Consider the following 19,939-nt stretch of genomic DNA (forward strand, 5'->3'; position numbering starts at 1 on the left):
ATTCTTTTGTCCAAAAAGCAGCTTTGACAGAAAGAAGCTGCAGCAGATCAATGAGAGAACAAGTGGCACCGGTTTCAAATCCCACTCGACACACAAGGAACGAAGTCATTTAGGTTTTCTTGCATCTTATATAAGAGACATGCTGATAGCGCTGAACAGGAAGGTCTTAAAGTAACGCTGTAGATTATGAAGCAGCATCAAAAGGATATACTCAAGTACAACAATAGTAAATGTACTTAGTAACATTCCACCACTGGAGGTGTATATTGTCTGTGCAGTGATTTGATTTAATCTTTTTATTTATTTATATTATGTTCCGATTGATTTTTATCTTTTCACATTATCACTTATTACAGTTTGTTAGATTTCATGAAAGTATTTTTCATTTCAGAGATCATTTCCAGCTCTGTGTAATATTCCTGTCGAGGCTAATAAAGCTTCTATTTACTTTCCTGTGGTCTGTTTGAAGGGACTGTTCACATTTCTAGTTGGAATCATAAGAACACAAAGAGACACAACACAAGATGCAAAACATCTGGATTACATCTCGTAAGAGAAGCAAAATGGTGTAAAACAAGAAGTGAAACGATTATAAAGACTATAAACAAGTTACAAAACTACTAGAAAACAGCGAAACAAGATGAAAAAACGAGATGAAAAAAATAGAACGGGAAACAAAAAGAGATGCAAAAGATAAGATGAGATAATCCTCTGTTAGTCCCACAGAGGGGAAGTCTACAGGATTACAGCAGCAGAGTGGACGAAACATCAGTTAAAAACTAAAGAAAGTAAAAACTAAACAAGAATGTTACGTCCCTTCTCTGTTGTCCAGGGGAAGGATTTAGGGACTAACACAAAATAACCCAAATGAAAACCAACTGGCTCGTGTACCATAAGCAACATTTATTGTGCTCACTGACAGTGAAAGATGAGCGAGTCTCAACACAAGATTTGGGAGAGGATGGGACAGGTGTGATCGTGCCAAACAATTGAAACAAAGATAACAGAACTTGGCCTAACAAACTAACCTCTGAAATCAACAAACAAAATGGCTTCTCTAACTTATCTAAATGTGCTCGACCAAAACCCAAATACAGATGAGGCACCGACCAATAAACCTAGTGTATCTAGACACAGAAAATCCTACGTGTGTGCCAATGTACAGGGTACCCCAGACTCACCTACTGTCCACAACCTCTCACCACAAATACTAACACGTTCAGTTCTCAGGATTGACATAAACAGTGTGAAATGAAGAAGTTCCCCTGAACGCCGAGGCTTCCTGCCTTTTATCTGCGGCTCTCCCTCCACCGATTGGCCAGCCTGCCGCTGGTGCCACCCACCAATCAGGACAACCGGCCCCCACAGGTGGAATCCAATCACCCAATTGATCTGTTAGGAGAACTGAGAGAGAGAGAAAAAAAGGGAGGGGAGAAAACACAACACGTAACAAAGAAAATCAAAACTAAACAAGAAAATCAAAACTAATCAAGAAAATAAAAACGAAACAAGAAAATCAAAACTAAACAAGAAAATAAAAACTAATCAAGAAAATAAAAACGAAACAAGAAAATCAAAACTAAACAAGAAAATAAAAACTAATCAAGAAAATAAAAACGAATCAAGAAAATAAAAACTAAACAAGAAAATAAAAACTAAACAAGAAAATCAAAACTAATCAAGAAAATCAAAACTAATCAAGAAAATCAAAACTAATCAAGAAAATAAAAACTAATCAAGAAAATCAAAACTAATTAAGAAAATCAAAATGTATCAAGAAAATAAAAACTAATCAAGAAAATAAAAACTAATCAAGAAAATAAAAACTAATCAAGAAAATAAAAACTAAACAAGAAAATAAAAACTAAACAAGAAAATAAAAACTAAACAAGAAAATAAAAACACAAAGAGATGTAAAACAACAAGTGAAACGATTATAAAGACTATAAACGAGATACAGAAGAAATAGAAAACAGCTGAACCAGATGCAAAACGACCACAAAGATGAAAAACTGGATGAAAGAAATAGAACGAGATATGAGAAGATAAAGAAGAACCCAACCAGATGCTTGAGGAGCTCACGGTGTGTCTCAGTCTGGAGGAAGAGACTAGAGATTTATTTCATCTCTTCATCATTAAGGTCCATCTTGTTCAGTGTTTTTACACTAAACTCTGACTGTTTTTTCTCATTTAAAGTAATTTACAGTCATCAGAGTGTGAGAGCTCAGAGAAATGTGTTTCACGTTCTCACTCAAACACTTTCATTTAGGAGCTACAGTCTAACACAGACACTGTGTAGAGAAGAGATGAAGAGAAGACTTCATCACATCTGTTTCATCTAATAAAGTCTATTTATGTTTTTACACCCGAGTACTAAAGAGTCAGGATTCATCTCAGCTGTTTGGACCACTGATAAACTTGTGCCCCTGCTCAGGTGCCCCGGAGACCCCGTCTATGGTTCGTCTGAGCGTGAGCAGTAGCAGCTCGCTGAGCATCAGCTTCCAGGAGCCTCAGTGTCTGAACTCTACTGTGGTGACCAAGTACAGAGGTACACACACGCACACACACAACCATACACACACACACACACACACACAACCATACACACACACACACACACACACAACCATACACACACACACACACACACACAACCATACACACACACACACACACACACACAACCATACACACACACACACACACACACAACCATACACACACACACACACACACACACAACCATACACACACACACACACACAACCATACACACGCACACACACACACAACCATACACACACACACACACACCACCATACACACACACACACACACACACAACCATACACACACACACACACACACAACCATACACACACACACACACACAACCATACACACACACACACACACACACAACCATACACACACACACACACACACAACCATACACACACACACACACACACACACAACCATACACACACACACACACACACAACCATACACACACACACACACACACACAACCATACACACACACACACACACACACAACCATACACACACACACACACAACCATACACACACACACACACACACACACAACCATACACACACACACACACACACACACACAACCATACACACACACACACACACACACAACCATACACACACACACACACACAACCATACACACACACACGCACACACACAACCATACACACACACACGCACACACACAACCATACACACACACACACACACACAACCATACACACACACACACACACACACACACAACCATACACACACACACACACACACAACCATACACACACACACACTCACACAACCATACACACACACACACACACACACAACCATACACACACACACACACACACAACCATACACACACACACACACACAACCATACACACACACACACACACACACACAACCATACACACACACACACACCACCATACACACACACACACACACAACCATACACACACACACACACACACACAACCATACACACACACACACACACACACAACCATACACACACACACACACACAACCATACACACACACACACACAACCATACGCACACACACACACACACAACCATACACACACACACACAACCACACACACACACACACACAACCATACACACACACACACACACACACAACCATACACACACGCACACACACACAACCATACACACACACACACACACACACACAACCATACACACACACACACACACACAACCACACACACACACACACACACAACCATACACACACACACACACACACACAACCATACACACACACACACACAACCACACACACACACACACAACCATACACACACACACACACAACCATACGCACACACACACACACACACAACCATACACACACACACACACACAACCATACACACACACACAACCATACATACACACACACACACGCACACACAACCATACACACATACATACACACACACGCACACACACACACACACACACAACCATACACACACACACACACACACAACCATACACACACACAACCATACACACACACACACACACACACAACCATACACACACACGCACACACACACACACAACCATACACACACACACACACAACCATACACACACACACACACACACAACCATACACACACACACACACACAACCATACACACACATACACACACACACACACACAACCATACACACACACACACTCACACAACCACACACACACACAACCATACACACACACACACACACAACCATACACACACACACACACACACATACACACTTATTATAGTCGTTTAACAACCTCTGTACGATGTTTTAAACCAGAGAGGCACGGAGAAGAATTCATGGCTTTGATTCTCACCCACTGAACAAAGACAAAGAGACAATTAGAGACGTCCGGAGGCTGAGAGACGAGCAGCGAGAAGGTTAACGGAGATCTGCTCATCTCAGGAGGAACTATTGATTTCTAATGAAAAGACTGTTAACTGTCAGAGCCTTGTGGGCTCTTAACCTGTGTGTGTGTGTGTGTGCGTGTGCGTGTGTGCAGTGGAGTGGAGCTGCCTGAAGGATTTCTCGCTGCTTGCTGGAGAGATTGTGTTGGATAATCTTCAGACCCTCAAGTGCACCATCAGCAGCCTCACCACGGTAACAACAGCATCCCTCCTCCTCCTCCTCCTCCTCCTCCTCTGTGTTTAGTGATTGAGGCCTTATAACAGCTGCTTCCTGTTCAGCACACTAACAGACGCTCTTCTTCTTCTTCTCTGCCTCGTCTCCTTCATGTTTTGGTATCTCTTCATATTCTGCTGTTGTGTGTTCGTTGAGTGGCATCAGTGGCATTTGGAGAGTGTGCCGTCCTTCATCATGCATCCTGTGCATCACCGTCTGACACATAAATACATCGACTGTGGTGCATCTGTTGTTCACATGTTGCTCTAAACAGCACTGATTTACAAAACAACCTACAAGAGGCTGAAAAACGACAACAAAGAGACGTAAAACAACGACAAAGAGACACAAAATGACCACAAAGACACAAAAGAGACTGTATCACTACAAAGAGACACAAAATAACTGCAAAGAGACACTTCACCTCCACTAACAGACATAGAGACACAAAACTGCGACAAATGGATGCTAAACTTAACAACTCAACATAAAACGACTACAAAGAGACACAAAATGACGAGAAAGACACACAAACGACCGCAAGAACCAAACCAATTTTTTCCATGTCCCAGACCACTTTGTAGAGCTGAGTCACAGACAGAGAAACCTTCTTTTCATGGACTCTGTGAATTCCTCATTTCAGATGAAAGACCTGCACATTGTGTCTTTATATATATATATATATATATATTCTAGTATGTCAGGAGAAGCAGTGGATTTCTTTTTGTGTAAAGTCAACGTCAGCCATCTTTACTTGGTGTAACCTGGAGCGTTCATGGTCTTGATGGACATTAACGTGCTACTGTGTGTTCTTACGGTTCAGGGTCGACTCTACTACGTCCGGGTGTCGGCGTACAACATGAAGGGCTGGGGTCCTCCGGCCTCCTCCCTGCCTCCATCTGCAGCTCCCTCTAGTGAGTTCTATACTTCTACTCTTCTTCTCTGATCGACTCTGATCAATACAGCACATTATAGAAGAATATCTTCAGTGATGACCTCATGAGTAGAGACGACTGTCGTTGGTTCAAAAACCATGATTTGATTTGTCAAAAGACAGAAAATTTATAATCACAATGTTTTATTAAAATATGTTCTGGTTGCATCTTCTCAAATGTGAGGATTTGATTATTTAATTTTAATTTTATGCACCAATCACCAAGCTATAGTACTTGTATGTGCTAAAGTACTTGTATGTGCTATAGTACTTGTATGTGCTAAAGTACTTGTATGTGCTAAAGTACTTGTATGTGCTAAGTTGTACTTAATTGTTGTTTCCTCTCACTGTTGGTCCTCCGGTCTTTTGTTGAGGACGTCCTCTCACTGTTGGTCCTCCGGTCTTTTGTTGAAGACGTCCTCTCACTGTTGGTCCTCCGGTCTTTTGTTGAAGACGTCCTCTCACTGTTGGTCCTCTGGTCTTTTGTTGAGGACGTCCTCTCACTGTTGGTCCTCCGGTCTTTTGTTGAGGACGTCCTCTCACTGTTGGTCCTCCGGTCTTTTGTTGAGGACGTCCTCTCACTGTTGGTCCTCCGGTCTTTTGTTGAGGACGTCCTCTCACTGTTGGTCCTCAGGTCTTTTGTTGAAGACGTCCTCTCACTGTTGGTCCTCCGGTCTTTTGTTGAGGACGTCCTCTCACTGTTGGTCCTCAGGTCTTTTGTTGAGGACGTCCTCTCACTGTTGGTCCTCCGGTCTTTTGTTGAGGACGTCCTCTCACTGTTGGTCCTCAGGTCTTTTGTTGAGGACGTCCTCTCACTGTTGGTCCTCCGGTCTTTTGTTGAGGACGTCCTCTCACTGTTGGTCCTCCGGTCTTTTGTTGAGGACGTCCTCTCACTGTTGGTCCTCCGGTCTTTTGTTCAGATTGGAGGGAGAGCGACGGTCGGGAGCCCAGGAGGCGGGGCCACATCGAGGCCATGGAGCGTCTGCTGCAGCAGGTCCGAGCTACTCACACACACTACTGCTGTGGAGGTGAGTTGTTTACTGACGCTATAATACCAGAAGTGTCCTTAAAGGTCTGTCAGCAAACGTCACCACCTTTTGTCTTCATCTAAGTCTAAATTTGATAAAGTTGTTGCCGCTCTGTTTGTTCGGCCCCACAGCTGTAAGATCTCCTCCTCATCCAGACGCACTTTAAAGCTCCACTATTTAATACTTTTAATATTAGCATTGACTGAAATGACTCATGTTATTAGCAGACAGACACAGCCGACGACATAAAGAAGCAAAACAACCACAGAGAGACACAAAACTGATACAAAGAGACACAAAACTGCTACAAAGAGACATAAAACAAAGAAATGCTGTGTTCACACCAACCGACAAGCACATTTTTTTGACAGCGGGATCATTAGTGTGCATTCATGTTACTCACACAGGAGTATTGTGATTTAATTGCAATAAACAGATCAAAATGATGCCGAAACAACAACATGAAGATGCAGATTTGTAAAAAGTCTGAATTCATGTTTTGTCAGATCTGTACGCAAGATGACAAACAAACAACTTTTAAAATGCTTGTTCTCTGAATGGAGTATTTAGCATCTGTAAACTATAGAGTATAAATGAAGATATATTTGTATCTATAGAGACAGGTATTTGTTGGTGGAGACCAAAAACAGAGCTAAAAGAAAAACATATTATGTTTTATGTCGTCTTTAAGTTATTGTTTTTTTAAAGCAGGCTGTATTTTCTAATTTACTAAAGGTGCATATTTGTATTTATTAATTTTTTTAATTCAAAGATTATTTCTCCCTTTTCCCATCTTCAGAATTATGATTGGGTTAATTGTCATGTAGGTTTTCACATATGAAGAATTGTCCTTGGTGTTTCGATGCATAACAATTAACAAATAAATAAATAGAAATAAAAGTAAGTACAGCAAAAGTAAAGAAAACACGGATAAAATTGACATTTAAAATATGACAAAAAATAATATCAAAGTGCAGAGACAATAATCACAGAAGACGAGCGTTAATCTAACGTATGGTAACAGACTTTACGTCTCGGTGCATCCTGTCAGTGTGATGACAGAAGAAGTGGGAGTCAGACCTTGAACATGATCGAAAACAAACACGAGTTTTAGAAAAATGAATGTGAAAGCTTGTTGCAGAAATAAATCTTTGAAAGCTGAAGTTCTTTTCATTCCTCATGACTGTCAACACGGTGAAGTCAAGGTGAGGTACAGAGAGATGGATGTAGAGGAAGTCTCTGAGGGTTTCTGTTAAATCAGGAGAGAAGTTTAGATTCTCTCTGTTTGCTGCACTTTGATGATCTCGAACACATCGCTGCTCCACATGAACCTTACTTTAGAGAACCGAGTACCGAGTACCTGAACAGGTAGCGAACAGAGTACCTGAACAGGTAGCGAACAGGTAGCGAACAGAGTACCTGAACAGGTAGCGAACAGAGTACCTGAACAGGTAGCGAACAGAGTACCTGAACAGGTAGCGAACAGAGTACCTGAACAGGTAGAGAACAGAGTACCTGAGCAGGTAGAGAACCGAGTACCTGAACAGGTAGCGAACAGGTAGCGAACAGAGTACCTGAACAGGTAGCGAACAGAGTACCTGAACAGGTAGCGAACAGGTAGCGAACAGAGTACCTGAACAGGTAGCGAACAGAGTACCTGAACAGGTAGCGAACAGAGTACCTGAACAGGTAGCGAACAGAGTACCTGAACAGGTAGAGAACAGAGTACCTGAGCAGGTAGAGAACCGAGTACCTGAGCAGGTAGCGAACAGAGTACCTGAACAGGTAGCGAACAGAGTACCTGAACAGGTAGCGAACAGAGTACCTGAACAGGTAGCGAACAGAGTACCTGAACAGGTAGCGAACAGAGTACCTGAACAGGTAGCGAACAGAGTACCTGAACAGGTAGAGAACAGAGTACCTGAGCAGGTAGAGAACCGAGTACCTGAACAGGTAGCGAACAGGTAGCGAACAGAGTACCTGAACAGGTAGCGAACAGAGTACCTGAACAGGTAGCGAACAGGTAGCGAACAGAGTACCTGAACAGGTAGCGAACAGAGTACCTGAACAGGTAGCGAACAGAGTACCTGAACAGGTAGCGAACAGAGTACCTGAACAGGTAGAGAACAGAGTACCTGAGCAGGTAGAGAACCGAGTACCTGAGCAGGTAGCGAACAGAGTACCTGAACAGGTAGCGAACAGAGTACCTGAACAGGTAGCGAACAGAGTACCTGAACAGGTAGCGAACAGAGTACCTGAACAGGTAGCGAACAGAGTACCTGAGCAGGTAGAGAACCGAGTACCTGAGCAGGTAGAGAACCGAGTACCTGAGCAGGTAGCGAACAGAGTACCTGAACAGGTAGAGAACAGAGTACCTGAACAGGTAGAGAACAGAGTACCTGAGCAGGTAGAGAACCGAGTACCTGAACAGGTAGCGAACAGAGTACCTGAACAGGTAGCGAACAGAGTACCTGAACAGGTAGAGAACAGAGTACCTGAGCAGGTAGAGAACCGAGTACCTGAACAGGTAGCGAACAGAGTACCTGAACAGGTAGCGAACAGAGTACCTGAACAAGAAGAGAACAGAGTACCTGAACAGGTAGAGTACAGAGTACCTGAACAGGTAGTGAACAGAGTACCTGAACAGGTAGAGAACAGAGTACCTGAACAGGTAGAGAACAGAGCACCTGAACAGGTAGAGAACAGAGCACCTGAACAGGTAGAGAACCGAGTACCTGAACAGGTAGTGAACAGAGTACCTGAGCAGGTAGAGAACAGAGTACCTGAGCAGGTAGAGAACCGAGTACCTGAGCAGGTAGAGAACCGAGTACCTGAGCAGGTAGAGAACAGAGTACCTGAACAGGTAGAGAACCGAGTACCTGAACAGGTAGAGAACCGAGTACCTGAACAGGTAGTGAACAGAGTACCTGAACAGGTAGAGAACCGAGTACCTGAGCAGGTAGTGAACAGGTAGAGAACCGAGTACCTGAGCAGGTAGTGAACAGGTAGAGAACACACACACATGTACACACACACACAGACACAAACAGTGACCTTTGTCAGAAGATAAATGTCTTCATGTTATTGATGAAGAACATCGTTCAGATTGATGGATGATGATCAGGAATCTGTCAGCAAGTAGACCTCTACTGATGTTAACATTCATTCTGCTCCTTCTTCTGCTTCTTCCTCTTCTTCCTCCTCCTCCTCCTCCTCCTCTTCCTTCTTCCGCTCCTTCTTCCTCCTCCTCTTCCTCTTCCTGTGTGCAGACTCCTCAAAGCTCCAGAACCCAAGCAGGAAGCAGTCTGTGTCCAGAAGTCTGAAGCATCTCTTTAACTCCTCCAACAAGTTTGTAAAGACTCTGAGGAGGTTTGTTCTGAACAAAAACTAACTGCGCAAGTCTAAAAATAACATTTTCATTGAGAGTTGAACAAAGTGTAAATAAAAACATCTGAGGACCCTTAAAGACGTATAAATATACATAATATCTGTTCTTGACTAAATCCTGCTGCCACAAATACTCACTAAACGTGGATTAATCCGCCGCTGAAAATAGTCCCCATCAAAGTCAGTATTTGCTGCTGTTTGTTTGAACGTTTCACTTCTCTGATGTTATCAATGACATCAATAGAAGAAACACACATCCTGTCCATCAATAGACCTGGTTTTAATGGAGCCCTGTGCTGTTGGTCTACAGGGGGATCTACCTGGCTGCTGTCTTCTACCACAAGGACAGTTTACTGGTGACGGCCGAGGACCAGATCCCCATCGTGGAGGTGGACGACTCCTACAGCAGCTCCTTAATGCAGGACTTCCTCTGGTTCACCAAGGTAACGGCTGCTACGGGGGCTTTATTACCCAGCATGCAAAGTAGTACATGGTCTCCATCTTTATGCAGATCCAGACGTCTGACGCTAACGTTAGCTCAGCTTGTGTCTCCAATAACTTAAGATCCAGACGTCTGACGCTAACATTAGCTCAGCTTGTGTCTCCGATAACTTAAGATCCAGCTGTTTAATAAATAATAGAAAACAAACAATAGAAGCTGCTCGGTTTAGATAAATAATGTCTGTCTGTCTCTGCAGCTGTCCTGTATGTGGGAGGACGTCCGATGGCTGAGACAGAGTATGTCGGTGTCCATGTCTTCGTCCTCCACCCTGCAGGCTCGGCACAAGATGCTCACCGCTGCCAGCCAACTGCAGGTCAGAACCCAAAAAAACCGCAAGACCTGAACGTGACGTTGTCACAAAGGAAAACTCACACCGAGTGAATAAACTGAATCACAAGTGCAGATTATATATCTATACATATAAATCATTTGATTGTTGTTATCATGTTCTAACATATGAAGGTGTGTGTGTGTGTACTGACTGGTCCTGCAGAACCTCCTGGGGACTCACAACCTGGGCCGGGTCCACTACGAGCCCATCAAGGACCGACACGGCAACGTGCTGCTGGTGACCATCCGCGACGTGGAGAGCCAGCACTCGCTGCTCAGCGGGAAGTGGATGCAGGTGACCAAGCTGCAGAGCCAGAGAAAGTCCCTGTCCACACCTGAGGAACCGTACGCCCTCGACATCCTCATCATCACCATACAGGTGAAGAAGCTCCTCGGACCAAAGAGTCTCTAAAGACTCTGATAATTTAAGATCCAGACGTCTGATGCTAACGTTAGGTCAGCTTCTTCCTCTGATAACTTAATATCCAGACGTCTGATGCTAACGTTAGCTCAGCTTGTTCCTCTGATAACTTAATATCCAGACGTCTGACGCTAACGTTAGCTCAGCTTGTTCCTCTGATAACTTAATATCCAGACATCTGATGCTAACGTTAGCTCAGCTTGTTTCTCTGATAACTTGAGATCCAGACGTCTGATGCTAACGTTAGCTCAGCTTGTTCCTCTGATAACTTAATATCCAGACGTCTGATGCTAACGTTAGCTCAGCTTGTTTCTCTGATAACTTGAGATCCAGACGTCTGATGCTAACGTTAGCTCAGCTTGTTCCTCTGATAACTTAATATCCAGACGTCTGATGCTAACGTTAGCTCAGCTTGTTTCTCTGATAACTTGAGATCCAGACGTCTGATGCTAACATTAGCTCAGCTTGTTTCTCTGATAACTTGAGATCCAGACGTCTGATGCTAACGTTAGCTGAGCTTGTTCCTCTGATAACTTGAGATCCAGACATCTGATGCTAACGTTAGCTCAGCTTGTTCCTCTGATAACTTGAGATCCAGGTGTCTGATGCTAACGTTAGCTCAGCTTGTTCCTCTGATAACTTGAGATGCAGACGTCTGATGCTAACGTTAGCTCAGTTTGTTTCTCTGACAACTTGAGATCCAGACGTCTGATGCTAACGTTAACTCCTGCAGGACATCTTGGCGTACCAGCGGCGCAGCACCCACCGTCTGGCCCCGGGACTCTACCTGGGTTACCTGAAGCTCAGCAGCTCTGTAGACCAGATCAAAGTCCTGGTGTCCCAGCGGACCCCCAACATGCTCTGTCACAGCCGCATAAGAGAAAACGCCAACATGTCCAGGTATAAAAACACACACCAATGAGTTAAAGTTAGAGACAGATGGTGGAGAGCAACACTTCTACATTTACAGTCATAATAACACTTTTTTACGTCATAAATGATTATTATTTCTGATCACAATTATTTATTGATTTTAGGGACAAAATATTTTCACTCCCACGTTGTACAACATTCCTCCTGGTGGACAAATCTTTGCATTAAAATCGGACCCAACTTACTACGACTACTACCTTTTCATTCAGTGTTGATTCTGGCGCCCCCTGTGGACTAAAGCAGTAGTGTTTCTGAGCACCAGAGTCCCTTTATTTATTTTTTTATTTTTTCGAAAACTTTATTTAATTTATATCAAATCTACAGTTTCCACAAATACATACATGGTTCACGAGTATACAAACATAAGAACACAAAGACAAAGACAGATACAAGAAAAAGTGCTGTGTGCTTGGGTCAAAAGTCCAACAAATGCCACGGGAGGGACTGGCTCTTATCAATAGTTCTCCTTCTCCTGAGTTCAGTGACTACATGTTTCACCACCATGTTGCCGTCCATTACAGTCTGTTTTATTACCATTATACATCTGGTTTTCCAGATTTTGAAACATGTGATGCTGACAATGAGCTGGTAAAGTTCCCTTTGTTTAACGGACATCTTCTCAAGAGTCCCTTTAGAAAACCTCTCATTTTACTGCAGCAGATGTGAAGCTCCAAACATCTGCATCGCCCCCTGGTGGCTGTTAGTTTAGGGAGCGCTTGATTTTGACATGCAGCGACGTTTTCTACAAGTGGTTTTAAACGTCTATATCACAGTCGATCACGTTAATTTAATTGTGGGATTGAGATTAATATTAGATTAACTGTGCAGCCTTAGTTTGAATCATGAGAGAGATCATTGGTGAGTGTGTGTGTTCATGTATTCATGTGTATGAATACTTGAGACTTCCAGAGAAGCTCTGTGCAATGAGAGCTGTTTGCACCTTCAGATCGGCTCTCATTCAACTCATCTGACCGTATTACGTTACACAGTGTGTGTGTGTGTGTGTGTGTGTGTGTGTGTGTGTGTGTGTGTGTGTGTGTGTGTGTGTGTGAACAAGGAAAGATAAATACCAAACCATTCAAACACAAAACAATAATTAAAGTTTGTGTGTTGGACTGAAGCTGCTGTTGATTTGGTCTTTCTTTAATAATGTTAACACTTGCAGCTGATCATGTTATTATATTAAATATATATTATTGATATCATATCATGCTGATTGGCAGGAACGTGCTGGTATTTTGACCTTTTTAAAACATATTAATACAATATGAATTATTCCTAATCACAGTCACAGTGGAGACGTATTATTAACAGTTCATATTTAATGGTTGTTCAGGGAGGAGTGGGACTGGATCCAGACGCTGTCGGCTGCAGGTGACAAGAGCGAGGAGGCGGAGTCCAGTACAGAAAGCCACGCCCCTTTACTGTACTACGAGCTACAGACGGCGATCAAGTCTCTGCTGAAACACCTGAACCTACCTCTGCCCCAGGTAAAGATCGTTACCATAATGAGCATCAGCATCAGTCTGCAGTTAAAGGAGGAGAAGCTCATGTTGAAAATCAGGACTCGTCGGTTAAATTGATTCATTTTGTTTTATGCTTAAAATCTGAGCTGGTTTGTTTTTTATGTGGGGATTTTATTAAACAAGTAATTATCTTAAATAGTAAAGATCTTCTGTACATTTATATATGTTTCATGTAAATGTTTTCGTAATCGTAGTAGATTATTTTTATCGTTAAGAGATTAAGAAACAGTTGATGTTTGTAGATTTCTCTTCATTTACGATTCACATTAAAGGTTTTATTTCAGTTTTCCAGCTTTACTGTTTTAAACTTCAGTTGTTCCGTTATTGAAATCTTGAGATTGAGGTGTTCTACTCACCTTGTGGAGACAAAATCTGTTGATGTTGTCTCACCACCTTTACAGTAAAACATCAAGTTAAAGAAAGAGCCTGTTTCTTTGGTTATAGTTAAAGTTAGTGTGTGTGTGTTATCCTCGTGATTATCACAGATTATTATCCACATTATTTCCAGTTATTTTCCATATTATCAACCATTATCGTCCAGATTATCACAGATTATATTCAAGATTACATTACATTACAGTCATTTAGCAGACGCTTTTATCCAAAGCGACTTACTATTCAGAATCTATCACGTTCACACACCGGAGGCTCAGCTACGGGAGACATGTTGAGGTTAAGTGTCTTTGCTCAAGGACACATCGACATGCGACGAGTGGAGTCGGGGATCGAACCGCCGACCCTCTGATTGAAGGACGACCCTGCTCTCCACTTAGCCACAGTCGCCCAAGATTATCACAGATTTCCATCTAGATCAGGGGTGTCAAACTCATTTTCACTCCGGGCCACATCAGCATCATGTTTCCCTCAAAGGGCCGGTTGTAACTGTAAGACTGTATAACTGTAACTACTCTTAACATATTGTTAAATAACTGTCTCTGCTTTTGATTATTGTTTATTCAAGTGTAAAAATATTGTACATGCAGTTATATTAATGTAAAATGATATTTAAGCACATTTCTGTTATAACATCAATCATTTTAATTTAGGGTTAAGAAACCCACATTACTCTATCAAAGATCAAACTTTTAAAGAAAATAACAAAGACAAATATCATCAAACACAAGTTATTACATTAACTTTGTTCAAAGCTATTTTTGTCACCTCTCTGCATCACTAATGTCCCCGTCGTCGTCCCGTGCATGGCAGCTACATCCAAGAGCTCCTCACTAAGGTCAGGTCTGCCTTGAGCCTCTTACAAACACTGATAGATGATGTATCTCGTCTCTTAGCTAGCTGTGTTGTTAGATTGCTGCTAGTTCCTGAACTCGGTCTGCGATGGTGTTTCTTCACAAACTAACATTTGTAAAAGTCTGTATCTGGATCGGAGCTCACCTGCTCACATACCTTTAGCAGCACTGGGCTGTAGCTTCTGTAAATATATTCTGCTGTGATTGCACTCTGCCTTTTAATTCTTGGACAATTAGTTTTTCTTGGAGGCTAAATTTAGCTCCGTGTTTGGTGTCAAAATGCCGACGTGAATTGTATCCTTCATCACCGACACGCATCATAACACAGAAGACAGACCCGTTGTCCTCCTTGAAGCACAGACATGTTTTCTCTTTCCCATCTTAAATTACATTTTCTTCCCTCTGCATCAATTTTTCTCTTCGTGGACATTTTGGGATTATTTGTCGATCTTTTTCAACTCAATCACTTGTTGGAAAACCTCTTTACGGGCTGTTCCCTCTCCTGTCCACCTGTTGTGATAGTGTTAATGTCGGTACACAGACAACATGCTATCTCAGAATTTCGACCATGGGGATACTTTTATTTTCAAGTCTAATTTAAATTTTATTTTCCAAAATAAAAAAAAGTTTTTGTTTTTTTTGTTTGTTTTTTGCTGGTTGATTTGCGGGCCACATAAAATGACGTGGCGGGCCTTGAGTTTGACACGTGTGATCTAGATTATCACCTATTATTACCCAGATTTTCACTGATTATTATCCAGATTATCACCGTTTTAGTCCAGATTATAACCCATCATCATCCAGATTATCACAGATTATCATCCAGATTGTGTGTGTGTGTGTGTGTGTGTGTGTGTGTGTGTGTGTGTGTGTGTGTGTGTGTGTGTGTGTGTGTGTGTGTGTGTGTGTGTGTGTGTGTGTGCGTGCAGGCCCGTCACTTCCGCCTGTACAGTCAGGAGGTTGTGGAGCTCGGTCACGGCGTCTCCTTCCTGCTGCTGCTGCCGGCGGCCGACGACGTTTGCTCCGCCCCCGGACAGTCCAACCCCTACACCCCCCTGTCAGGGTTCCTCCACCTCCCTCTGCAGATGTTCGAGCTCGGTAACGACACACACACACACACACACACTTTTAAATTAGTAACCAGTTACTTTTCAGATGACAGTTGTTCATCCCCTTCCTGTCCTGGTAAAACCACGTATCTCCAGATGTGTAGAGAAAATCCTCGTCCTTCTTCAGCTAAATAAACTCTTTAAAAAGCCTCTTGGATCAGATGGAAAATTCATTGTCACAAAGCTGTTTGTTCTTTTTAGAGATCCGAGGTTCTCACAGAACAGAGACGTTACAAACACATGATGATCTTATAGAATATGATGCATTAATGTCGATTAAAGTAAACAGGATATAAAGGAGTTACAATGCTACATACACATGAATGCAGCTTCATGCAGGTCGTCTGTGCTGACTGTGTTGAGGTGGACAGACTGAGCTGTGTTACACACACACACACACACACACACACACACACAGACACACACACACCTCCGTCTGCAGGGAGCAGCACTAAATCAGTCTGCAGGCTCCAGCAGGACGGCCTCTCTGCTGACCCCCACCCCACACACACACAAACACACACACAAGAATGTGTCAATAACACCCATACACACTGCACAATACTGCCTCTTTGTACACACACTGACCTCCTCACCAACTGCGTCTCTCTGAAGGAAAGTCTCTGAACATGGGACCAGATTTATAGCACTTTTTTACCAAATTTCCACCCAAAAAGTCCCACATTTTCACCAATTATCATCAAGACTTTTACCAGCTGTCATCTAGATTATCCCGGGTTATAGTCCAGATATAACCTGCTTTAGTTCAGATTCTCACTGATCATCCTTCAGATTTTCACAGATTATCATCCAGATTTTCATTGACAATCGTCGATATTATCAACCATTATTGTACAGATTATCAACCATTATCGTACAGATTATCAACCATTATCGTACAGATTATCAACCATTATCGTACAGATTATCAACCATTATCGTACAGATTATCAACCATTATCGTCCAGATTATCAACCATTATCATCCAGATTATCAACCATTATCGTCCAGATTATCAACCATTATCGTCCAGATTATCAACCATTATCGTCCAGATTATAAACCATTATCGTACAGATTATAAACCATTATCGTACAGATTATAAACCATTATCGTACAGATTATCAACCATTATCGTACAGATTATCAACCATTATCGTACAGATTATTAACCATTATCGTACAGATTATCAACCATTATCGTACAGATTATCAACCATTATCGTCCAGATTATCAACCATTATCGTCCAGATTATAAACCATTATCGTCCAGATTATAAACCATTATCGTCCAGATTATCAACCATTATCATCCAGATTATCAACCATTATCGTCCAGATTATCAACCATTATCGTACAGATTATAAACCATTATCGTACAGATTATAAACCATTATCGTACAGATTATCAACCATTATCGTCCAGATTAACACAGGTTATTGTCCAGATTATCAACCATTATCGTCCAGATTATAAACCGTTATCGTTCAGATTAACACAGATTATTGTCAGATGAATTCTGTCCTCTTACAAAATGTTGTAAATGTTTGTTTGTTGAATATATAATATTTGTTTTTACATCCATCTGCAGAATGTTTTTTATGTCAGTTTGTGGTTTTATTTTTATTTTGTTTTGGTTAATTGAGAACTTTATGGTTGTGGATTTATTTCCATCGTTGGCTCTTCTTCCTCTTCTTCCTCGTCTTCATCTCGGTGTTTTTTTCTTCCTTCAGTTCACTTCTGCACCTTCAAAGAGAAGTTCATCAGTCTGTACTGCCGCCTGTCCTCCGTGCTGGACCTGGACGCTCTCATTACCCAGCAGGCATTGCGAGAAGCCATCAGTGACGGTGAGGTTGCGTCGGCTAAACAGAGACACCAGCTGATCCTGGACTACATACAGGTGAGGAACCAACACACAGGTTTTACCTTCATCCTCGTACGGCACAAATACTGAGCCCACGTTACCCAGAATGCTTTGGGAGGATCCCAGCATGCATTTCAGGGACCGGACGAACTGTTATGTGTCTCTGGATTTAGTTTAAAAATGTTTTTCAATATGTGGTTTGATTGATTAGAAATGAATGTCAATCTGGTGGGAGCTTTCAGTCAGAGAGCATGGTCATCTTCCTGAACAGAAGATGTGCTTTGTTACATCTGTGATATTATTTTATATCTAATATTATTTTATGTCTAATATTATTTTATGTCTAATATTATTTTATGTCTAATATTATTTTATGTCTAATATTATTTTGTCTAATATTATTTTATGTCTAATATTATTTTATATCTAATATTATTTTATGTCTAATATTATTTTATGTCTAATATTATTTTATATCTAATATTATTTTATGTCTAATATTATTTTATGTCTAATATTATTTTATATCTAATATTATTTTATGTCTAATGTTATTTTATATCTAATATTATTTTATGTCTAATATTATTTTATGTCTAATATTATTTTGTCTAATATTATTTTATGTCTAATATTATTTTATGTCTAATATTATTTTGTCTAATATTATTTTATGTCTAATATTATTTTATGTCTAATATTATTTTATGTCTAATATTATTTTAAATCTAATATTATTTTATATCTAATATTATTTTATGTCTAATATTATTTTATGTCTAATATTATTTTATATCTAATATTATTTTATGTCTAATATTATTTTATGTCTAATATTATTTTATATCTAATATTATTTTATGTCTAATGTTATTTTATATCTAATATTATTTTATGTCTAATATTATTTTATGTCTAATATTATTTTGTCTAATATTATTTTATGTCTAATATTATTTTATGTCTAATATTATTTTGTCTAATATTATTTTATGTCTAATATTATTTTATGTCTAATATTATTTTATGTCTAATATTATTTTGTCTAATATTATTTTATGTCTAATATTATTTTGTCTAATATTATTTTATGTCTAATATTATTTTATGTCTAATATTATTTTATGTCTAATATTATTTTGTCTAATATTATTTTATGTCTAATATTATTTTATGTCTAATATTATTTTGTCTAATATTATTTTATGTCTAATATTATTTTATGTCTAATATTATTTTATGTCTAATATTATTTTATATCTAATATTATTTTATATCTAATATTATTTTATGTCTAATATTATTTTATATCTAATATTATTTTATGTCTAATATTATTTTATGTCTAATATTATTTTATATCTAATATTATTTTATGTCTAATATTATTTTATGTCTAATATTATTTTATATCTAATATTATTTTATGTCTAATATTATTTTATATCTAATATTATTTATGTCTAATATTATTTTATATCTAATATTATTTTATATCTAATATTATTTTATGTCTAATATTATTTTATGTCTAATATTATTTTGTCTAATATTATTTTATGTCTAATATTATTTTATGTCTAATATTATTTTGTCTAATATTATTTTATGTCTAATATTATTTTATGTCTAATATTATTTTGTCTAATATTATTTTATGTCTAATATTATTTTATGTCTAATATTATTTTGTCTAATATTATTTTATGTCTAATATTATTTTATGTCTAATATTATTTTGTCTAATATTATTTTATGTCTAATATTATTTTATATCTAATATTATTTTATGTCTAATATTATTTTATATCTAATATTATTTTATGTCTAATATTATTTTATGTCTAATATTATTTTGTCTAATATTATTTTATGTCTAATATTATTTTATGTCTAA

The 19,939-nt window shown here is 39.6% G+C and overlaps 1 protein-coding gene across 5 annotated transcripts in view; it reads left to right on the forward strand.

Moving 5' to 3' along the window:
- Positions 1-19,939, forward strand: part of ankfn1a (ankyrin repeat and fibronectin type III domain containing 1a) — a 74,046-nt gene that overhangs the window by 41,146 nt on the left and 12,961 nt on the right. For all 5 annotated transcript variants that reach the window (XM_076081665.1, XM_076081667.1, XM_076081666.1 and 2 more), the window contains 12 exons: positions 2,435-2,548; positions 4,638-4,735; positions 5,580-5,670; positions 6,611-6,718; positions 9,988-10,087; positions 10,416-10,548; positions 10,804-10,920; positions 11,101-11,316; positions 12,092-12,258; positions 13,628-13,781; positions 15,994-16,162; positions 17,912-18,078. In XM_076081665.1, coding sequence (XP_075937780.1) covers positions 2,435-2,548; positions 4,638-4,735; positions 5,580-5,670; positions 6,611-6,718; positions 9,988-10,087; positions 10,416-10,548; positions 10,804-10,920; positions 11,101-11,316; positions 12,092-12,258; positions 13,628-13,781; positions 15,994-16,162; positions 17,912-18,078 — 1,634 coding nt within the window. The remainder of the gene's footprint in view (positions 1-2,434; positions 2,549-4,637; positions 4,736-5,579; positions 5,671-6,610; positions 6,719-9,987; positions 10,088-10,415; positions 10,549-10,803; positions 10,921-11,100; positions 11,317-12,091; positions 12,259-13,627; positions 13,782-15,993; positions 16,163-17,911; positions 18,079-19,939) is intronic.

This window comes from Anarhichas minor, unplaced genomic scaffold (genome assembly GCF_050575085.1).
Source record: "Anarhichas minor isolate MPS153535 unplaced genomic scaffold, ASM5057508v1 ptg000084l, whole genome shotgun sequence".
In the NCBI taxonomy this organism is placed as follows: domain Eukaryota; kingdom Metazoa; phylum Chordata; class Actinopteri; order Perciformes; family Anarhichadidae; genus Anarhichas; species Anarhichas minor.